General features: G+C 37.4%; 1 protein-coding gene across 1 annotated transcript in view; it reads left to right on the top strand.

Moving 5' to 3' along the window:
- The window catches only part of COL22A1 (collagen type XXII alpha 1 chain), a 570107-nt gene that overhangs the window by 447837 nt on the left and 97649 nt on the right, over positions 1–24621 (top strand). Inside the window, exons 40-43 of the mRNA XM_036741444.1 lie at positions 9467–9502; positions 10296–10349; positions 15763–15807; positions 20879–20926. Coding sequence (XP_036597339.1) covers positions 9467–9502; positions 10296–10349; positions 15763–15807; positions 20879–20926 — 183 coding nt within the window. The remainder of the gene's footprint in view (positions 1–9466; positions 9503–10295; positions 10350–15762; positions 15808–20878; positions 20927–24621) is intronic.

Here is a 24621-nt window from a genome sequence, read left to right on the forward strand (position 1 = left end):
ATTAAAATGTGCCCAAATCCATTGTTATTCAATAACCATTAAGCAAACAGACTCATTGAAGTTATGTCACCATGCTTAGTGTTTCAAGAAATACAAATGAACTCTGCCCACAATGCGATGATTCCTGTTGGTTATGTGTGTGTGTGTGTGTGTGTGTGTGTGTGTGTGTGTGTATTGCTTCATGTGATTTGTCATTAATTCATTTATTCTTTATAATTATTATATAGAGTGCCCTTTTGTAAAGCATTGGAACAGGGGAGATGCAGAGATAAATTAAATTTATTACCTGTCCCCAGAGAGCAATATAGCAATAAGATCTCAAATTCAATCCAATTCAATAAAACATTTATTAAGTGGATATTATGTGCATAAATGTGTTACCAACAGTGCCCCCCTGAGTTTATTGACAAAGCTAGAGAAATAACACAAAAATAATTAAAATGCAAAATGGAATATTGGTAATGCATTACAAAAGGTACAAACAAAGCACCATGTGAGGTCTGAGGTAGGAAAAATAAATTTTGACCTGGGGAATCACTGAAGGCTTCATGGAGTAGATGTTATTTGAGCTGGGTCTTGTACTCATGCATTTAAATAACTATATCTATATATCTATATCTATCTATATATCTATATCTATATCTATATAAAGAAAGAATAGCATACACATATGTATATGTAATATAATTATATAGAAAAATAATATATACACATGTATATATAAATATAATCATATAAAGATAATAAAATACCTATATGTATATAAATATAATTTTATAGGGATAATAACTTTATATAATATAATTATATAGAGAGATATACATATATAAGAATATAATTATATACACATACACATATACATATGTGTATATATATATATATATATATATATATATATATATATATACAGAGAGAGAGAGGGAGGGAGAGAGAGAGAGCTAATGGGGCTCAAAAGAAGTAGTGAGTCACCTGTTACAGGAGATGTCTAAGCAGCAGCCGAATGCTCATTCATCTGGTATCCTGTAGATATGATTCATGTATTGGCTAGGAGTCTGGAATAGGTGACCTATGAAGTTCTTTCCAATTCTAAGATTCTTTGGAGCTATTCTTAGGTTCTTTTCAGTGGAGATGATTCCTGACCACCTTGTGCTGAAGTGAAGCCTGTACAGTGAAAAAAGAACAAATTTTGACATAACACCCAGTGGGGTCAAGTTATGGCCCTGACACTTACTAGTTTTGTGAAGTTAAACAATTCACTTAATTTTATTTTTAATTGATTAATTTTATTTTTAATTTATGAAATAAAACAAGCATTTTCCATAATTAATTAATTCATTTAATTTTCATTCATTCAACAAGCTTTTATTGGGTACCTACTAAATCACAGAGTTTTATATGCTGGGGATACAAACAAAATTAAAATAGTCCTTTCCCTCAAAGAACTTACTTTTTATCCAGGGGAAGTAACATGTTCACAGATAAATAAATACAAAATATACGCAGAGTGTTTTCCAGAGAAGACGTCACTAACAGTTGGGGTATCAGAGTAGGTCTTGAACTGGAGTAGTTGGTGTTCAGCTGCATTGTTTCTTTATCTGTAGAACAGATGAGATAATAATCATACTGCCTAACGCATAGAGTATTGTGAAGACATCACTTTGTAAACCTTGAAACCTGTAGACATATGAACTGTTCTACATAACTGGTAGATAACAGCAAGACATAATAGTGCCTGGTGTATAGAGGGGTTTGAGGAAGGAAGGCAAATGAAGTTCATGCATCATCAAGTTTTATGTTGGCCAGCAGAGAGCAGCATCATCCCAGCTGGGTAGGCAGTACTCCAGCTTATCTGAGTGATGCATGATAAGGATACAGGTGGAGGGAAAGCCAGGAAGTACAGATGCTAGGGCTACAAGGGATCATGACATGGCTAGCTTAGTGTTCTGATGCTAGGAACGGTGAGTCAACTGAGGACCAACAAAATCTCGAGAAATTAGAGACATTTAGCCTGGGAAAAAGAAAATTGAAGAAGAGATGGTGTTTTGACATACTGCCACATAGAAGAAAGGTCACTTATTTTTTCCTTCTTAGTCCCTAAGTGCAGAACTAGAAACAATGATTGAAACTGAAGAAATTGATTTCAGCTCAATATAGGGGGGGAAAACACATCATGACAATTAGAATTGCCTTGGGAATTAGTGTTTCCTTATTACTGGAAGTTACTAAGAAGATGACCAGTGTTCAAGGATGTTATGGTAAACATGCCTGTTCAGGTATTCATGGGGCTAGGTGAGTTCTGATGTTATTTCCTAATCTAAGCTTCTATGACTCAAATCTTAAATGACTCAAGTCAGTCAGAAACTGTACGGGCTGAGTCAGAAAGTCAATAAGAAGCTAGAAACAGGGAGATCACTCATCTATGCAAGGCAAATCATCCACCAGCCCTTTGGTGTACTCTGGACTTTTTGGCTATCAGGGATGGCCCTATGCCTCAGCATACCACACATCAGACACAGTAATCAGACACAGCTCAATAAGCATTTACTTAGTGACCAGGCACTGTGCTACTCACTGGGGGTACAGAGGCAAAAGTGAACAAGACAACTGTCTTCGAAGAGCTTACATTCTCTTGAAAAAGAATATATGTACACATAAAAGTATACATAGAAATAAACACAAGGAACTTTGCATGGGGAGGCACCAGCAGCTAGGAGAATCAGGGAAGGACTTAGGTAGAAGGTTGCACTGAGCACTGGAAGGAACTAAGGATTCTTGAAGTAGCAACAATGACGACAGCTACATTTTCATAGATATTTAAAGTTTATAAAATGCTTTGGCTTAGGCATAACGACTATCCCCATTTTTACAGATGAGACAGCTGAGTTTCAAAGAGATAAAGTGCCAGCAGCAGATCTACTTGGTCAAGTGTTTATTAATTTTTAGGGCTGCCAGGCAATGGAGGCATGTCATATAGTGGAAAGCCATTAGATCTGGAGTCAAGAGATCTGGGTTGAAGTCCCAGCTCTATCATTCTTTGCATGTGGAAACTTGGACAGTTCTATTCTGTTGTCTTGACCTCAGTAATAATGGGTTTGGACTCAACAATCTCTAATGTCCCTTTCAACTCTAAATACTGTGCTCCTAAGTGTCTTTCCAAAGGTCACATCGTGTGAACTAGAGCCTGAAACTGGGTTTCCTGACTATGGTTCCAGGGTTCTTAATGTGTGTGTGTGTGTGTGTGTGTGTGTGTGTGTGTGTGTGTGTGTGTGAAGGACCCTTTTGGTGAAGCCCATGGGTCCCTTTTCAGAATAACATTTTGCTTTTAATTCATAATTGAAGGAAATAATGCATTTCAATGACTGATGAGTGAAAAAAAAGTTAGGATTTTTCCCATCCAAGTTCATGAACCCCCTGAAATCTACCCATGGACCCCTTGGAGGCCCCAGGTTAAGAAGGCTTGCTATACATATAACTATATCCCTTTCCATTGTGCTGTACAGTCTTTTCATACTGGCATTGTGAAATTAAATACTGTGGTTTTATATATTTACATAACCTAATCTGAGTTATCTGTTATCTGTACATGTATCTGTAGTATTCTCCATCTAGCTCTAGCGTAAAGCTTAATCTCATTAATGGTGGAAACAACCATACCTCATAGTAAAAAAGACTACTGTAAATCACTTTTGAAACACTCCTTTCAAAGAGAGACCAGCCGAAAAGCAATTTGACAGGTCCCCCACCAGAGGCTGTAAATCTAATCTTGTTTTGGTATATTTCCACCGCTTTTACTGAACTTCAGCTTGAGCTTTGGTTATCAGATTTCCACATGTCCTTTCTCTGGCTGCTGGTCTGAGTCTCTATGTTCCAGGAATTTAAGACAGAAAAAGCTTCAAAGGCGAGATAAGGTGAGAGAGATGGGGAAGGAAAGGAAAAAGAGAAAAGGGAGGAGGGTAGAGACCCTTTGGTTTAAGAGGAAAAGCTTTAGGCCTTAGAGGCAGAAGGGTCAAAAGCATCTCTGACACTTACTGGCTGAGTCTCCATAGGCAAGTCACTTAAATTCTCAATATACCCAGGCAACTCCTTAAGATTCTAAGTTGCCGAGAAGTTGTTGAAGGAGTTTGCTCACCTGGAGTTCCCTAGACCAATGAAATCATAGATCCTTTTCCCTCCTATCCTACCCCAGCCTCATTTTCCTCATCTGTAAAATAAGGATTATTGATATTTGTGACAATGTTCCATGTTGTTTTTTAAGAAAAAGTACCTTTTATATTACAAAGTGCTATGAAAATATGAATTACTATTATTATTACAGAAAGAAACACTTTACAAGCAATTCCTGAGTGCAGGATTTGGGGATTTCCAGTGCATTCTCTCCCAGCAGACACTAGTTTGAAAGAAATCATTTTCTCCTTACTGTAAGAATTCTCCACGTGACTTTTTGTACATACTATTGGTTTCCGCTGTGGGAAAGGAAGATTGCACTGATTCTATCTGCCACTTTCTGCCCCATTACACCTTATAGGGTAATAGCTGTTGAGACAGTTGTTTGATTTCTTGCTTTCCATTTATAAAGCATTTCTTAAGAGTAAACAAACAAACAAACAAAAAAGTCCTTTAATCTCCAGGCTGCTTCTAATCTCACTGTCTGAAACTTAAGTGCTTCAGAATAATCTTGCCAAAAGTACAGATAAGATTAGAGTCCCACTCCACCACACCACAAAAACACACTAGATTCTTCCCATTCCCAATGGTAGCTCACATTTGTGTAGTACTTGATGGTCTACAGAAGTACTTTCTCAACCATTATCTCATTTAATCCTCACAGCAATTCAAGGAGAAAGCTAGTGAGATTATAGCCACCCCTGAAATCATTTGATTTCCTCCAATCAAATGTAAACTCCCTGAGGGCAGGAATTGTTTGTTTGTTTTGTGCGTGTCTGTATCTCTAGCACCTTGTATAATGCCAGAGGTAGAGTATAGGTCTTAAGAAAAGGTTTATTGGATTGAATTAAATTGAATTGAATTGAATAAAAGTCTCAGACTCCTTGGAATCCAAACCTCGTGTTCCTTCTACTATATCCTAGTTTCTCTTAATAGTTCAAGTCCTTCTTGCTTTAAAAAGGCCTTCCTGACCATTTTTCTTTGAACGGGGTTCTTTGAACTAGATTGTCTCCCCCAAACTGGCATCTGAGAGGATATTAGGGCCACCAAGCAAGAATTAGTAGACCTGGGTTTCTCCCTCCTACTCTGACCTCTTCCCCTCTTCTGAACTGTTCACTTAGCCTAGACAGTCCTTTACAATTATCTCTCTTGTCATGCATATATTTAACACAAAAGCTCCTGAAAAGCAAGAGCCTTATCTTATACTTCTGCCATATAACTTGACATACAGTTGAGTGTTGATAAAAGCAAATTCTAAGCAACTTCCTAACAAAGAATGGAATCTCCATTTTAAAATTATTTAGAACTGGAAGGCCTCTTAAAGGTCATCCAATCTAACTCCTTCCTGTTAGAGGAGACTGAGAGGTGGAGAAGGGCAGTTGTTTGCCCAAACTAGTAAGTGGGACCATAAGAACTTGAACTCACATCTTCTGACTCTAAGTCCAATTATTTTTTCCCCACTGACCAACACATAGATAAATGTACAGTTGTTGTTTTTCCTCCCAAGGAACTGCCTAAAATCTTTTATTGAATGGAATTTCATTGGCATGTGTAAAGGCATTGTGCAATGGTGCATAAAGTTCTGGGGTTGGCTTGAGAAAGAGCTCTCTTTAGACCCTTCCTGGGTTGTTCAGTAGCTTTTGCACCATGTTCTGGCAAGTCATTTTATTTCTCTGTACCTCAAGCAGCTATATATGTAATCTAGTAGGCTATAGATGGGTTACAATCTGATTGATACATGGAGTTCCCATGCTGATAAAATTGTAACTCCTAGACATAAAAGATCAAAGATTTAAAGCTAGATGGGATTTCAGAAGTGATTTTCCCGAGATCAAGCCTTTAATAATTGACTAGAGAGAGATCTCAACTCAGGCTCTCCTTACTCTAAATCCACTGCTTTCTCCACCTTTTGATACCTCTTTAATGGATCAAGGCTTTCACTTGTGTGAGTCCTCTTTTACCATTGGCAACTACAGCTCTCCAGCACTTTCTCATATGGTGAGATTCTATCCAGGATAATCTTCTATTTAATTCAACAAACATTTAGCAAGTACCTAGTATGCACAAGGCTCTGTACTCATGATGGGAGGATATGCTTCTCTAGAGATGAAGAAGGCATAGTGCTTGAACTCACAGACCTTACAGTGTAGTAGAGGAGACAAGGCACAAGTGCAAACAACTATAATACCAATAGAATTACATCAGTATTACCTCTAAGATTTTCTCCTTTTAAATCCTATTATCTGATGACTATATATTACTATATACAGACAGTTTCATTGAATGATTATGAGTAAGTCTCTAAGCTTCAGTTTCTTCATCTATAAAATGGAGACACTAATCACTATAATATATAGTAACTATAGCATAAGGATAACTATAATGTTTTGCTCACAGAATTATTGTGAATTTAAGGGTGGGCTGGATTGAACCAATCAATCACCCTTACTCCAATTGAGGTATCTAGCTTCTGGATACTTACTAGCTGTGTGGCACTGGGCAAGTCGCTTAACCTTTATTTATCTCAGTTTGCTCATCTTCAAAACAAAGACAATAATAGTACCTCACAAAGTTCTTGTAAGGATAAAACGAGATAATATTTGAAAAATGCTTCTGAAACTTAAAGCACTATATAAATGCTAGCTATTAACTAACAAGATGCTATACCCTTATAACTTTGCCAAATGAGACATATCTGTTGAATCAGTCAAAGATTTTGAACTAAATCTGAATAACCTAGTTTATCAAGTTGAGAAGGAGTAAAATATTCCTAGCTACTGATAAAATGAAATGATACTATAAAAGAAATGTGTTGGGGTTGATTGAGGGGATCAGCCAGTCAATTTATTAAGCATCTATTACATGCCAAACATGTGCTGGGAATACCAAAAAAAAAAAAAAAAAAAAAGAGGCAAAAAACAATCCCTGCACTCAGGGAATTTACAATCCAATGTGGAAACACCATACAAATAAATATATGCAAAGTGAGCAATATACAAGATAAGGACATAATTAAAAGATGGAAGGCACTGGAAATTAGAGGTATTGGCAAAGTCTTCCTGTAAAAAGTGGCATTTTTGTTGGAACTTAAAGGAAGATAGAGAGGTCAGTAGTTGGAGTTGAGGGGGAGAGCACTAGGTTGGATCCTAGCGTTTGAGTGATGAACCAAGGGAAGGCAGTTCTAGTCAAGCCAATGAGAGGGACTCATTTGTTTGTGGGGGAGGGGAGGAGCCTTGGAATCCTCCCTCTCTCCCCCTTTGAAGCTGCCAGACTAGAGGAAAATCTTTTACACTTTGAAGCATCTGAAAAATTTGGACTTCTCATCGGTGTCTTAGCAGTATCTCCAGAAATAACAGTGACTGGCAGCAATGTCTACCTACATAGAAAGCCAAGGACAAACCAAATACACTCAGGAAAGGCAACTACGGAGTCTTACCAGGAGCCCAGTAGAAAGCTATGCAATACTTAAGTAACACATCATAAGGGCCCCATGCTAGGGAGGAGGGGGAAGAGGATAGATAAAGTACTTCCAGCCAGAGATTTCAAGGAGCTGTGAATTACCCATTTTGTTGTATCCTCTGTTCTAAGGTCGAATTCATTTCTCCCTGCATTCTGTAGGTACTTGGAGAGGATGCCCCTGCTTGAGGGAAAGGCTGTAAAGTGGGGTAGAAACTATTCTTACAATATACCCCCTTGGTAAAAACCTGATTACAAAAGCCAATTAAGTCTATTTGGCTAATTGATATCAACTGATAGTCACTGGGGGACTCCCAACTCATAGGGACTTTTGAGCTATACAATTATGGAACAGACCTCCCCACAAACTCTTCAACTTGATCCTTAAAATACCAAAGCAAATATGGGAGCTACCCTGTGGGGTTCTGACTTGCCAGCATGAATAAGAATTGGCACAGCAGATCTAAAGTCTAGACTATGAAGGATCAAATGCACTCAATCCTAGTTGAGGTTACTTTCTATCACTTTGCAAATACTTTGTAGTTACTTTACTCAATATCACATCCTTCAGTAGAATGCTTGCTAACTGATAGTAAAGACTTCTCTCCTTTTCGCCATAGTACTCATAATACCTAGAACAATACCTAACACATAAAAGATCAGCACTAGGTCTGTATATTTATTAAAACAAGGAACTACCAGGTAAGTAACCTCCCTTTACTAAAGTAGACAGGTGCCTTCTCTGCCATTTTTAACTTTAGAGAATTGTACTTAGGTGTCTTACTCTGGGTCACGCAGCCAGTATCTTTCAGGGACTGGACTGGAATACAGGTCTTCCTGGCTTCAGGGCCAGTTTTTTGTATACTATGTTTAATAAAGTTTGAATCAAATTTCAATAATTATAAAATGAGTTTATTGGAGGCAAAGTACTTTAGAGGGTAGAGATTTGGCCTTTGGGTCAAGAAGACCTATTTTAAGTCCTACTTCTGGGACACACCCACTTTCTGAATATTGGTAAGTCATTTAAATTGTCAGTGTCCCCTTGACTGCCCTATAAAACTTATTTATAACTATCTTTTGAGTTATCAACAAGTCGCTGATTTTCACTGATGGAACGAGTTTCTACATTGGAAATTCCTTACAAACATTGAATCATAGGTCTGAGTAAAAATCAATTATGGAAGTCACTTGGCAAATCTTGACACTCTCTGGAAATATTAGTCAATTTTGTTATTTTTATTATTACTATTCTTGGGGAAAAATCAAGGTATTAAATTGAAGAAAATTCCAATAGGATTTATTCTTGCTTCAGGAAAAGCCGCGTTGACTTGGTTGCTGCATTGTGTTTCTCTCCCACTTGCTTCTTCAGCTGCCTAGAGGCTGCCAAATACAGTCTCACATTAGCTCCAAGTTAAAATGAGTAAGATGCTTTTTCATCCTAATGAATTCACATGGTCTCAATGTGAACAATTGAGCATTCTTCATTCAAACCATCCATTAATCTGTCCCAAAATTTTGCTTCCTCTTGGGAAGATCGCTCTGCCAGCCTCATCCCAAGAGAGATGTCAGTGATTTCATTCATATTCTAGTTCCACTCAAGGTACAGTAAAGCATGAAATTCTTGGAAACCCAAACCACTTCCTTTCCCTTACAAGGCCACAGACCACACAGAGTTGAAGAGCTTCTCAGGTGGTACACACATCCCACAATACATTGTCTTCTCATTTCTTTCCTCCACCCCCAGCCCATCTGGCTGATAATTTCAGTGTCTAGTGAAATTAAATGTCCTCTCTGTAGTTGAATATTGAGTCTAATTTCAAGGATATCTCATTCTGTTTGTCTCTAGGGTTCCATTGGACCACCAGGAGAAAAGGGACCACCAGTAAGTACAGTGTGCCTGAACAGTGGCTAGATTTCTGTAGGGAACATGTTGAGGTGCATGGTTGAATATTGCTTTCATCAGTGTAGGTGGCAACCCATATATTCCTCATTTTAAATGATCCTCTTCCAAGGTTTCTCATTAATGCCTCCATGAGGATCCTTTCAATGTGCCAGTGACTAACATTATGATCCTTTTAATATTTTAACAGATACTATTGAAAGTTAACATCTTTGAATGCTCTCTTGGGTACCAGGAAGGCATTAAAAGGGGACAACTATATGTGTATGAGAGAGTATGTGTGCATGTGTATGTATATGTATATATGTATATACATGAATACATATATACATATGCATGTACATATATTTGTATGTATGTTGCTAGGAATGAGATGAAATCAAAGGAATTATTGGTGATAGGTTTGTAGGGTTGAGTTTGGTGAAAGTATAAACTGGATTCAGTCAGTGCAAGGCTAATGACTAGAAGAAAGACTGAAATGTGAATAGATTGAAGATAACAGTGAGAACAAATAGGTTTAAAAAGAAGGCTGAAACAGAGAGATGGAATGATGGGATGTTGTGGTTTGGTAGAATAAGATTAGGACAAAGCAACATCATGTTTTAGATTCTACAGACTGTTAACACGTTTCTTATATTCATATATAAAATACTCATGTGTATCCATTAATATTTATGTGTATGTATATGTGTGTATGTATGTATTATGTAAGGGTATGTAAATGTATTCCCTAATACTTGAGGGGGGTGTATTTTTTTCTTTTTCTTTTACTCAGGGATCTCGAGGGTTACCTGGATTCCCAGGGCCACAAGGTCCAGCTGGACAAGATGTAAGTAAATAAAAATTATGTGTTCTACAATCATGAATTTATAAACTCTTTGATCTTCAAGAGACCACATGAACATCATCTCATCCAAACCTTGATTATGGAAATTGTGGCTAAGAGAGCAGAAGTGACTCCTAAGGAAATAAGATTCAAACTGAAAGTCTCTAGCTCCCCAGTCAAAGCTTTTTCTCACCACACCATTAGTTCAAGGTATTGATACCTCTGATAAGTCCATTATTAAATCAATCAACTAATCAATAAGCTATGGATTATTATTCTAGGTTCTGGGAAAAAATGAAATGGTCCCTATCCTCAAAGAGTTTACAGTCTAATAGGGAAGACAAACATGAACATACAGAGAAATACACAAAATAGGTAATGTAACCTTTTTGTAGAGACTACACTAACAAGTGAGGGGTGGGAGGTAAGGATTGGGAAAGGCCTCATGTAGAAGGGAGCACCTGAGTTGAATCTTCAAGGAAACGAGGGATTTAGTCCCCTCGATCGTATCTCAGATGAGGTATAATCCAGCTTCCTCCTAATGTCTTCCTGCAATCAAAAATTGAATACCTGCAGGAGGAACCTATTCTTCTTTTGAAGGGCTCTACTTCTTAATACATTGAGCCAAAATCCTTTCATCTACACCTTATCTTTATTGCTGCTGGTTCTACTTTTTGGTGTCTAACAGAAAAAAGTAGAATCCCTCTTCTGTATGAAAGCTCTTCACATCCTTCCTGTTATTCTCCGTTTCACGCTTATTATCTCATTTTCTTCATTATATGTGGTGACTCAGTGGATAGAGCACCCAAGACCTGAGTTCAGATTCAACCTCATATTCTTACTAGCTTGTGTGACCCCTGGACAAGTTGCTTAACCTCTGTTGGCCTCAGTTTCTTCATTTATAAAATGAGGATAATAGTAACATTTGGCTGCAAGGGGTGTTATGGGGATAAAATGAGTTAATACTTTTAAAGTGCTTAACTGGATACCTGGAAGATAGTAGGCATTACATAAATGTTTGTTGCTATCGTTCTTGACTATTATGGTAACTCTTCTCTTAACAAACCGTAATTTCTCAATTTCCTTCCAGTATTGTGGTACCCAGAATTGACAACAATTCCAAATGTTATCTGGACAGGAAAGCATACAGAGGGGTTATTACTTCCTGCTTAGTGAAAGCTCTGCTATTCACGAAACCTGAAATATATGCATTTTTGAAGCTATCATGTATTGTTACTGAATCATGTTCACCTTACAGTCCCAAAAGATGCTTGGATTTTTCTCACACAAACTGTTATCTAGCTAAACTTCAATCATTTTTTAAAATTTTTGTTTTGTTTTCTTATTAGTCTAAATGGAGAACTTTACATGTTGTCATACTGAATTTTATATTTGTAGGTTTAACCTATCATTCTAACCTTTTGATATCCCAGTGGATCTTTACAATCCTGTAGTCTGCTAGCTATCCCTCTCAGCATGGTTCCCATTAGAAATTGTCTTTTTCTTTTCCCAGCACATTTCCTAATTAATGACATGTGTCAAGCCACTCCAGGAAGGGATACAATAAATGAATGCTCATTAGAGGGCTTACTACCTACCAAGGCACCCCTCTTAAATCCCTAATGGCTCTAAATTTTACAAAAATTATCCTGTGACAAAATCTACTTTCCTGTAACTTCCATCCATTGACGCTAGTTTTGCCCTTCAGTGCCAAGCAAGGTAAATCTCCTTTCAAATAGCTGGATACAGTGACCATCTTCCCACTTCCAACCCACCACATATACTTAGCCTTCTCTCATTTAGGTTAAATGTCCTTGGCTCTGTTTGTCAGTCTTTCTGTGGTATAGTCTCTAGTCCTTTCTCTGCCTTGTTTGCTCTCTTCTAGACACATTCCAGTTTGTCAGTACCTTCCTAAAAAGGCTTTTACAAATAATATTTCACAGTAAATAAAAGCTCTACAGTCATACAATTTAACAAAATGTGTAGCAAATAGGAGATCCCATTATGCTTATTAGTTTTGCTTATGTATATGTGTATGTATATATATGTGTTTATATATATATGTGTGTGTGTGTATAAATATATATGTGTATATACACACACACACACACACACACACACACACACACACATATATATATGTGTATATATATATACATATATATATATATTTATTTATTTCATAGAGCAAAACTCCACCCTAACTGCTTTCCCTCCAATAAGGTATCTCTCATGCATAATGTAAAAATTATATAAGATTTCTTGCAAGATGTAACAGTGGTAATTATGTTTGATAACACTGTAATCATTAGTATCAAGCAAGATGCAAAACAGGGAGTCATGCTCAAAAGATGTTCATCGCTGTCATGAAGGAGATCCAATTTAGAATCCAGATATAAGAGGCAATGACTCTAGATGGTAAGGCTTTCCAGGTACCCATGTTTGCAGATGTCATTGCTCTGAATGGATCATCGCCCAGGACATTGCAGAGCTTCCTAAATGAGATCCCAAATCCCTCAACAGAGTTTGGTCTTACTGGATAGCTAAGACACAGGAAAAACCAAGTAGACAAAGAATGTCTATTATCCAAACTGTGGTATACAGATGGATGAATGGCTTCTAGAACTCTAGATAGATAGATAGATAGATAGATAGATAGATAGATAGATAGATAGATGGAGATATATTGATTATGCATGTATAGACATACTGTGTGTGTGTGTGTGTGTGTGTTTAGTATGCATATATACAGGGGAAGCTAGGTGGCATTGTAGGTAGAATACTGGGCTTATAAACAGGAAGACTCATTTTCATGAGTTCAAATCCCACCTCTGATATTTACTAGCTGTGATCCTAGGTAAGTCACTTAACCCTGTTTGCCTCAGTTCCTCATCTGTAAAATGAGCTAGAGAAGGAATGGCAAAACACTCCAGGAGAATCCCAGATGGGGTCACGAAGAATCTAACACAACTGAAATGATTCAACAACAACTAAAGTATCTTTACATTATACACACAAATGTGGATATTTGTGTATGTGTGCATAAATGTATGTGTATATATATGTATATATACACACATGCATATGCATATATACACTATATATAGAATATATGTGACAGAAGCTAACTATGGACAGTGAGCTTTCTGAATTCACTATATGACTTTTGGGAAATTAAACGGTTTTTTGTTTTGTTTTATTTTTTAATGATTTCAAGCTTCTCACTAAAACAAAGGCCCATCTTTTTTAATGTCAAGATTCTTCCAATGATGTTGTGTGATTGTGTTTGAAAGTTGCAAAATATTATAGTCCCCAAAGGAATGAAATTTGAGGATGACCCAAAGGACAATGAAGAGCTGCATGATTGATGCCATCATGCTGTAAAATATTATAAACAAAGAATTATGAATTCCTTTATGAATCATCAAGAATAGGATATAAGGTTTATCATCAAAGAAATGCATGTCTACAAATATGGACTGGTCACATAGAGACACCAAGAGACAACCAGTGGACACCCTGGTTAACTTCATGCTTTCAAGAGAAACGAAGGAAGTACTCCAAATGTTGGGTGGACCATCATTGCAGATTTACGGGGGGTCATGAGCAACAGTCAAACAGACTAAATGGGGATGGATGGACTATGATTTCCATAGTAAAAATACTCACATGTAAGAAATCACAGATACGTTAGAGTTTCAACATTGCTTACTCACAAAGTCTTCAAGTTCTTTTTTTGAACAAACTACTCTCTAGCCACAACACTGATTTTTTTTTAATAATCCAAGAATTCTCCTTTACTTTGATCTATTGAAATTCATCTAATCATTGCAGTTTCTACCTCATTCACTTCTTTTTGAATCCTTACCCGTTCTGTGAATTAGTAATACCTTCTTGTGTCATCTATAGTTTTGTAAACAAGCCACATATAACGTTATTGTGGTCATTGATAAAAATGTTAAAAAAAATCTTAAGATCAAGCAAGACCACTGGGGTACTTAACTAGAAGATAGACGTATATCCTGAACTTGTAAATTTCTTTGGTGTGGGGGAACTCCCAGGTGAGGATACTTCTTACAATACCAGTAAACACCTTCTCGATATATACCTTAGTCTTAGAGAGTTGCCTTGAGCGCTGAGAAGTTAAATGGCTTGCTCAAGCTAGTTTATGTCCTGGTTTGTACTTGAACCTAGTTTTGAGGCCAGCTCTTCAGACTTTCCATCCTTAATGCCACGAAGCCTCCCATTCCACTAGATACTTCCATCAAATCTGACAACAGTCCAGGAATGAGTACTCTTTGGGTCCAGTCATTCAACTAGTCCCAAATACATTTCATTGAACTTCAATGCAGCCTACCTCTGTCTTTTCCAGAGACATCACCAAAGAGATTTTATTAAATATATTGTCAAAATCTCAGTAAATTCCTCTGCTTCCTCCAATGACTCTTTTGAGCTTGAAGCTAACTGGACTCCTGATGGCTATACCAGCAGCAGAAATCTCTGGCAAGTTCTAGCAAGTAGCAAAGTAATTATTTAACCAACTGTCAAGATTCTTAAGTCATGAAAAAGTAGAGAATTACATAAGGACATTGGGGACTTGTATTTTCCTAGTCCAGAGACTTTATTGCTTGTTGTGAAGAGGGTGAAAAAGTTGAATTATTGTGTATTGACCAAAAGACCATTCTTTCTCATATTCCACAGGCCTCCACATCCCTCTGGATAACCCGTCAAATCCAGACATTTCTATAACATCAAGGGTGATGGACATATTTATAAGGGACCTCAGAGGTCTTCTAATCCAAATCCCACCTAAAGCATGAATTCTGTCTACAATGTTGATAAGGTCCTTGGCAAGTAGGCATTAGGCCTATGTCTGAAGACCTCCAGTGAGACAGGGATCTCACCTTAGCATGTGACCATTAATTTCATTTTTAGGTGGCTCTATATTTTGTGGAAGTTCGCCCTCTTGCTTTGGAGATATTTGCCTTCCTAGAATTTATTGATTATTGTCCCTAAGGGGACAACCCCTTTGTGCACACCTATTCTGCGGCAGACATTTCCAACATAAAAAACATATTAACATGTCAATTCATATTTATAACAAACATCTATAGATATATCACTGGGTCCTCACAGGATCCTATGAAGCAAAGGGGGATTATAAGCTTCACTTTACAGATGAAGAAAGTGAGGCTCAGAGTGTTGAAATAATTTGCCCCAGGTCACACATCTAATAAAAGTTAATGCTAGGGGATGCAGTCAGGTCCTCTGAGTGACCTTGTCACTGCTTCTCAGCAATGAAGATCCCATCCTTCCTGTGGATCACCTTTGCAAGGGTTATGGGGAGAAGAAAGTGTTAAAACACAAGAATGGACTGTGTGTAGCCAATATGACAAGATTTTGTTTATTTCTGTAGGGTCTACCTGGAAATCCAGGAGAAAGAGGACCACCAGGAAAACCAGTAAGTTGTCTTACTCTTCTGATTTTTTTAAGTCCTGACTGGCCTTGTTTTCTTCCTTTATACTAGTACCATCAAAAAACCCTGCTTTCCATGAGAAGTTATTCTAACCTTAGTTGTCACAATGAGGCTAGCCTGAGACATAAGAACTTTTGCTTATGAACGCCTGTAACCATTCATCCATCATTGGTACCATCATCACTGTTGCCATGGTTATCATCATTATTCATTTCCATAATGGTTTCAAAGTTTCCTAACCCTTTTCCCCACAATAATTCTAAGAGAGAGACAGTGTAAGAATGATTTTCCCCATTTTACATGTGAGAAAACAGGCTCAAAAGCTGTATCAACTAATATAACTATTTAAATGATCCAATCAAGATTCCAACTCAGGTCTCCTAACTCCAGAGCCTAGTCCTAACTCATTCCACTATGCGACTCTGCGTTTCCGTTAGAGCATTAGCCCAGTGTTTATTCCCTCTGTCTTTCATATTTAATGTTGTCCTATCTACTGTCTCTTTCTCTGTTTCATAAAAATATGCTTAGATCTACCCTACCCTTAGGGAAAAAAACATTTCATTTGATCCTGCTACCCCCTCCAACTGTTGTCCTGTATCCCTAAGTCTTTTCAGTGACAAACTCCTAGAAAGAATCCTCTGCGTTCTCTTTCTTTTTCTCCTCACCATCCACATACTCCTTGATCTTTGTAATCTGTTTCTCACTCTCACAAATTTATCAAAATCTATCTCCACCGAACCTTGTGTTTTCTAAGGTTAAAAATAAACTGAATTGTTAAATAATATTTCCCCCTTCAATCTTCATTCTCTTTAAATTCTTTACAACTTTTAATACTGTTAATTTCTCCTTCCTCATGGACTTTCTTTTCTCCCTTGTCTTCTATGATTCTTCTCTCCTGCTTGTCCTACTAGTGGTTCAACCATTCCTCTTTCTCCTTTGCTGCATCAAAGTCCATCTTCTGCCCCTTAGTATAGTTGCCTCTAAAAGCCCTGAACTAGGCCATCATCTCCTCTCCTGTCCTCTCCTCTCTTCTCTTCTCCTCTCTTATCCTCTCTTCTCCTCCCCTCTCCTTTCCTCTCTTATCCTCTCCTCTCTTATCCTATCCTATCCTCTCCTCTCCTCTCTTATCCTCTCCTCTTCATTGTCTCCCCTAGTGATATTTTCTGCTTCCTTGAGTTCAAGTACTATTTATATAAAGATGACTGCTAAAGCCGTATGAGCAGCCCTCATCTCTTCCCTGAGTGCCAGTCCTGTTCTGTCAGCTGCCTGCTGGACATCTCTTTTGGGAGACCACTTAAGCATCTCAAATTCAATATAGCTAAAGGAAGCTCCCCATCTTTACCCTTAAAACAACCCATCTTCCAAATTTCCCTTTTTTTATTGAGCTTCGTAGTCACTTAGATTCATAATTTCAAAGTCATGCTTAACTCTTCCCTAGCCCTCACACTCCCCCATGTATGTTTCATTGCTAAGTCATACTGGTCCTACCTTAATGACATCTCTCATAGCTATAACCTACTTCCCACTTGCAGGCCACCATCTTTTTTCAGTCCCTCATGGCCTGTGGTGTAATAGCTTCCTTCCCAGTCTCCTTGTTTCCAATCACCTCCTTTTTAGTCCATCCAGAGAAATCACCAAAATAATGCTCTTAAGGCCCACGTCTGACCATATCACACTCAAGTTCTTTAAATATCTCAGTTTTGTCTACAGGATAAAATACAGATTCCTCAGGCTGGCATTTAAAACCCTTTACATGTGTGTTTTAATTTTACATTAAACACCTACAATAGCTTATCAAGGCACAATGGAGTCAGGAAGACCTGATTTGAAATCCTGCCTCAGAAATATACTATCTGTGTGTGTATTCAGCCTCTACTGCAGAGAGCACAATGACGATGGACTGTCCGTGTTGTTTGAATGCCATATGTTCACTTGCCTAAAAGACTTTTATGGAGAACTCATAGGGGGCAAATACTCACATGGTGGTCAGAAGAAGCAATACAAGGACACTCTCAAGGTCTCTCTTAAGGACTTTAGAATGGATAGTGTGACACAGGAGACACTGACTAGCAAAGGACCTCCTAGCATGGCATGCTTTCATCAGAGAAGGGGCTGTGCAAAGCAGAATTGAAATGGCTCAAAAGAAATATGAGATGCGTAAATTTAGTGAACCCACTCCAAATGTTCACATGGGCTCTCTTTGTCCGACTTGTTGCAGAGCATTCCAGGTTTGTTTTGGTCTGATCAGCCACAGTTGGATACATTGTAACTTGGACTCTAACATAGTGATGTCATTTTGGTTCCCTTCAAGAACGAAGGACAGCAACCATCCAACCACTATTATTATTATTGTGGTGGTGGTGGTGGTGGTTTTTGAAATATGGAGGTTAACACCAGGTTTTCAGAGGCCATTTTAATTAGGCACAAATTCTGGTGGGTCTTACCAAGCTGTATAGCATTGAATAATGACCAGCTACAGTTCTGTGGACCAAACTAGCTAAGCTTCTAGAAGTTCATTGTCAGAAGCTTACAACCAAAGGATGATTTTTTTAAGTATTAACATTTTTTTTAAAATAACTCAAGAAAACTGTCCATTAAGGCAAGGAGAGAACTGTGATGTGGAGAATGGCTATATCCCTGAAGTCACAGACCTTTCCTAAATATTAAAGTATGGATTTTAATGTATCTACCCTCTTTCAAACTTTTTATGATTCATTGTTTTTGTTGTTGCTTTTTTTGGTTTGGCTGTTTTTTTTTCTTTTTACAATTGCCACCAGTCTTTCTCTGGGGCACTTAGTTCCTTTTATTTCAAGTTCTTCTCCCCATCATTGACCGCAAGTCCTTCTCCTAATTAGTCTACCATAATAGAAATTTGGCATTTTCAAAAAGAACTTGTGCCTTTGCCTAAGAGAGTTGATGTTAGATGCTAAGAAACAAATCTATGCTTTTGTGAATTTTACTATTTCCAATTTCCTAATTTATGTTAGGAATGACTTCTTCATGTGATAGTAATTTTTTTAACCTAATTATGTTTAGTCAGAAAAAAAGAAGGATTTCTTGACCAGGAAGTGGTGATTAGTGTCAGTAAATACCAAAGAGTTTCCTGCAAAGCAAATATTGAGGGTAGCCCTCATAGAGAGAAGGAACCCCCCCCCCCCAAAAAGGAGTACCTTATGCTCTGACTGATTAAATGACTATGTGAATGAATGAATGGACATATATTTAAATTCCATTTGAATAACTATGTGCATAGACCCTAGCCCCACATCCATCCTGGCCCCCACAACTTTTATTGACTGAGACAACCTTTGTGGACAGTGAACCAATCATCATTGCCAGCACCAACACCAGCTGCTGAACAATTGTTATCTTTCTTTCAAACTGGGCCATTTCTTTCTCTCTGACTCACATGATATCTACCTCTCACTTGCTTACCGTTGCTTGAAATGCTTTTAACCAAGAGAAAGCCATTGAAGAAGAGATACTTTGATATGTTTGTGATGTCATGTGTCAGTACTTCCTCCACTGTTATAGGTACATAACCACTCCATACCTTCCATCCTTTATAACACTAGTCCATGTGTATCCATAAATCCTTGGCTATAGAGGATTTTTACAGAGTGCCTGAAAAATAAAAGGCTTAAAATGCTAAGCCCTCTGGGAGAGAGCACAGTGACTTTATATTTACTCTTAGGGGTTCATGACTGATAGCAGTATAGTGTACTCAAAAGAACACGAGAGTGAAGATCACAGAATTTCAGAGTTAGAAGGGACTTTGGCGGCCACTTAGTCCAACCTAGATATAGGGAAAAAAGATTTCCCCTATAAAATACCAAGGATTATTATATGCTGGGCAGAAGGCTTTTTGGGAGAAATGGCATTTATCTTGGATTTCAAATAAGTAGGAATTCAAGAGGCAGCAAAAGTGATGGAAAACATTCTGGGTTTAAAATACTGCTTGAACAAACCCTAGAGAATAGTCCAGTTTGACTAGGGGATAGAGGACTGTGAAAAGGAGAAGTTTGAGGTAAGTTTGGAAAAATAAGACGATTCCAGATTGTGGAAGGTCTTTAATTGTCATCAAGGGTTATCTTAGAAGCATCTAACAAAGGGGCATACATCGTCTCCCAAGGCAATCCATTCTACTACCATATAGCTCTAATTATTAGAAAGTTTTTCTTCACATCAAAACTAATTTTTCTCTTTGCTCTACCCATTTGAGTCAATTATAACAAGACTAACCTTTCATCCCCAAGAAAACCCTTCAGATGCTTCATTCCCTACCACCGTCCCCCACCAAGTCTTAAGATAGAATCTGCAATCCACCTCCACTTAATTCCATTCTGAACTTTAGGAAAATTATTCAATATCCCTGAGTCTCAGGCCCTGATCTATAAAATGAGAACTGAATGTGACCCATAAGCTTACTTTCAGCCCTAGATCCCATGAGCACAGATCATTTTGACCTTTTGTGAGAAGAGATAGACAGTTAGGACAGCCAATGGGTGGAGTGCTGGACTTAGACCCAGGAAGACCTGGGTTCAAAATCTGCCTCAGGCAGTTGCTAGCTATATAACCCAAGCCAAGTCATTCAGTCTCTCAAGTCACTGTTTCCTCATCTGTGAAATGGGAACAGTGATATCACCTACTTCACAGACTTGTTTTGAGGATGAAATAAGATAAGATGTAAAATTTGCAAGTCTTAAAGCACTATAAAAATATTAGCTATTATTTTTATGAGGTCTTGATGGGGAAAAGGATAGTAGTATTGTGAAGGTAGATAGGTCTACAGAAAATAACTTAGGAACTAAGGTCCCATCAGCCTCACCTTTTGCTCAGATTCAGCCTTGCCTAAAATCATTCATTTCTAGCTGGGTAATTCGTGTGTTTTGTGTTCTCTGAGCAGGGTTTCACACACTTGATACAGTCCTTATTACTCTTGAGTAAATATAAACTATAATCAAGTTCTCACTTGTTCCTACATGAGTCTTCCTTTTTATAAAATAAAACCATCTGCCTCTTGCATAATCCTAATTGTCACTCTTTCTGTTGGCAGGGTCCCTCTCCTCTTCTATCTCCAGAGGATCTAAACCTCTTAGTGAAGGTAAGAGCCTTTTTCAGGTTCCTCAGTTTAATTGATTAAAATTTAATTAGCATTTATGTTCAGTATTTGTGTGTGTAGAGCACTATAGTAAGTGCTAGTGAAGATACCAAGTTTAGATGAGGCGGTCCCTGCCCTCATGGAGCTTACAGTCTTGAAGGGGATATAGTATTTATATGTAGATAAGATAATATAAAGTAATAAATGATATGTGCATTAAAGGAGTACAAAACAAAGTACTGTGCTATGTCCATGGGAGAAAAAAGATTGTTATAGACTGGGCAGAAGGCTTTTTGGGAGAAATGACATTTATGTTGGATTTCAAATGATAAGTAGGAATTCAAGAGGCAGCAAAGGTGATGAAAAATATTCTGGGTTTAAAATACTGCTTGATCAAACCACAGAGTTCGATCCCCAGTTTGACTAGGGGATAGAGGACTGTGAAAAGGAGAAGTCTGAGGTAAGTTTGGAAAAACAAGGCAATTCCAGATTGTAGAAGGTCTTTAATGTTAGAGAATTTTGAATTTGATTCAGGAGGCTATAGGGAGCCATGGACTGATTTTGAGTACAAGAATGACATGAAGATCTAAACATGAAGATCAATCTGATGTCAATAAGAAAGATGGATTTCAGAGAAGGAGGGTATTGAGGTAAGAAGACCTAACAGGACACTGTAGCATCAGGGAGATAGACTTAAATGAGAATATTGCAAAGGAACTACAGAGGAAGGGCAAAAGGAAATATTGTAGAAGGTGTATTCCTTTATATAAATGAGATCAAATGAGATTTCATATATATATATGTGTATATATATACATATATATGTATATATATGTATGTATGTGTATGCATGTATATATGTATTACGTGTGTGTATCTATATATATACACACATATAATCATGCTGTACATATACATATATAATCGCTATGCATATATATATATATATATATATATACATATGTATATATATAAAATCACTTTACACACCTTAAAGGGCTATATAAATGCTAGCTGCTACATGCTACAACTAATGATACAACTATTACTAAATGTGATGAATAGAATGAGTGTAATACCCTTAATAGGGTCTCATTGGTATCGAATACAGCAGAATCTCACTTCCCTTGCCATTGATAAGTAATTTTTATATTTTGACCTATTTCATCCTTGTCCTAAGAAATGAGGAATACTTCCACTCTCTTAATCTGTGGCCACACATGGATTGTTCCATAAGATATATTTATTTTTTTATATATTTGTGATATATAGAGATTTTCATGTTTTTACTTTGCTCAAAATCTTCCTTGGGCTTTAGGACAAGCCACGTAATAAATGTGTTCCTTACCATGTGCTCTCCTAAAGGACCATTTCTGATATCCAAAAGAAAGCCCTTGGGTAACATTTGAAAATACCTCATGAATGCTAAAAACCCTAGACTCTAATTTTTCGTCTTCCTAGTCATCAAGGTCTCCTGATAGATAATTATCTATTTTGTGAGGAAATATGTCTCAGCACAAGCTTTACTCATTTTTATTGGCAAGCTTGAGTTTTTTCACCTTTTCAGACATGGCAAGAAATCATTAGAAATTGATTCAATCTCTAATTTATTAGCTGTTTTTTATTAGCACTAAACATTTCTCATCATGTGGTCTATTTAAAGATGAAGGATTTAGAGTCAAAGAATCACAGAATTTTCAAGTCATAAGTGACTTTGGTACCTATCCAGTTCATCCCATCCAGTCTCCAAAAAGAATTCCCTCCACCAGTGGCTATAGAGGCTCCATTTGAAGATCTTACATCTGGAAAACATACTCTACCCCCAAGGCTACCCATTCCACTACTGGATACCTTTCATTCTTAGGAAATGTGGTAGTGTTGTTTTCTTTTTCTCTTCCTGAAATCAGAAGTAAATTTTCTTCTTTGTAACTTGCACCCATTTTTCCTACTACATTATTTCTGAGGTCAGACAGAAGAAGGATAAAAAGCCTTTTCCATTTGACAGCTTTTCAAGTCCCTGGTGTCAGTCATCACACCCTCAACCCTTAAATTTTCTGTTCTCCAGGTTAAATGATCCCCAAATCCTTCAGCCTCTCCCCGGATACCATGAATGTTACTTTCAGCTCAGAATTCTACTTTGCCTCCTCTGGATGCCCTCCAGTTTATCAATGTCCTTTCTAAACTATGGTGCCTAGTATTGGTCTACCAGTTAATACTGTCAAGAAAAGAAATAAAGTTACTGTGGCATGACATTTTTTGGAGGCAGGACAGTTGGGATTAAGTGACTTGCCCAAGGTCACACAGCTATTAAATGTCAAGTGTCTGAGGCTGGATTTGAACTCAGGTCCTCCTTACTCCAAGGACAGTGCTCTATTCACTGTGCCACCCACCTTCCCCATGACATTTTCATTTTTTTTAATTTTGTTAAATTTCCCAATTACATGTAAAAATTTATAATTTATTTGAAAAAATAAGTTCCAAATTATCTCCCACCCTCCTGCTCCTCCCTACCCCTTAAGAGGCAATATTGATCATACATTTGAAGTCATGCAAAGTATATTTCCATATTAACTGTGTTGCAAAAGAAAACACACCAAAAAACCTAAGAAAAGTAAAGTTAAAAAAGTAGGCTTCAGTTTGCATTCATTTTATCAGTTTTCTTTCTGGAGGTGGACAGCATTTTTCATCACGGATCCTTTCAAATTGCATGATCTTTTCTTAATTAAATTTAGCCTATGTATTCTCTGACCATCCATTTAGTAATGTTTTAGAAATCTGATAGCTGTTTAAAGTCACTGGTTTATAATTCACAGATTCCATTCTCTTGTCTTTTTGGGAAAGGGAGGTTTAGTAGTGGTTATATAAGTAATGGGCAGTTGAAAAAGAGGCTATGCAGGTAGAAATGGCAAAGTTTGGCAACTGATGGAACATATGGAGAAAGGGAGAATGAAAAGTTGAGGATAATGTGGAGGTTGCTAACCGAGAGAACTTTAAGAAAGGTTATATATTTGATAGAAATAGGGAAGTTCTCAAGATGGATGGGTTTTGAAAGAAAGATGATGAATTCAGTTTTGTCATCTATAAATCATTATCTTGAAATGTTCAATCAGTATTAGGTAGTTGAAATTTCCAATACAGTTGGGATTAGAACTCAGGAGAGAGACTGGGACTAGATATATAGAGCTGGCAATCATCTTCATAGAGGCAATAATCACGTTAACAAGGGAGAGTGTGTTGAGAGAGAAGAAAATGCTCAAGACAAATCCTGAGTACACACAGAGTTAGGAAGTATAATATGGATGATGTTCTAGAAAAGGAGATTGAGAAGGAATGGTCAGACCAGTAGGAGGAAAAGCAAGAGAGTGCATGGAAACTGAGAAGAGAAAGTATCCTAGGGAAGAGAATAGTCCACGTTAGAGCTGTCCAAAATACGGCCTGTGGGCCTCATGGGGCCCCCAGTGTGATTTTATGCGGCACGCTTGTGGGTTTTAATTTTCACGAGAAAAAAAATCAAATAATAATCTGCATGGAATGCATATTAGAATTTTTAATTCCATCACTAATAATCTCATTGATTCTAATTTTCTTTGGTGTTTTTAAGCCGTGTTACGAACAGAACATATCACACAGAATTTTCGATCAATCTATGGGATGGGTTCAGTCTGTATGATGCAGACTAGTCAGCATGTACCTACCTT

Source organism: Trichosurus vulpecula, chromosome 1, assembly GCF_011100635.1.
Source record: "Trichosurus vulpecula isolate mTriVul1 chromosome 1, mTriVul1.pri, whole genome shotgun sequence".
Classification (NCBI taxonomy): domain Eukaryota; kingdom Metazoa; phylum Chordata; class Mammalia; order Diprotodontia; family Phalangeridae; genus Trichosurus; species Trichosurus vulpecula.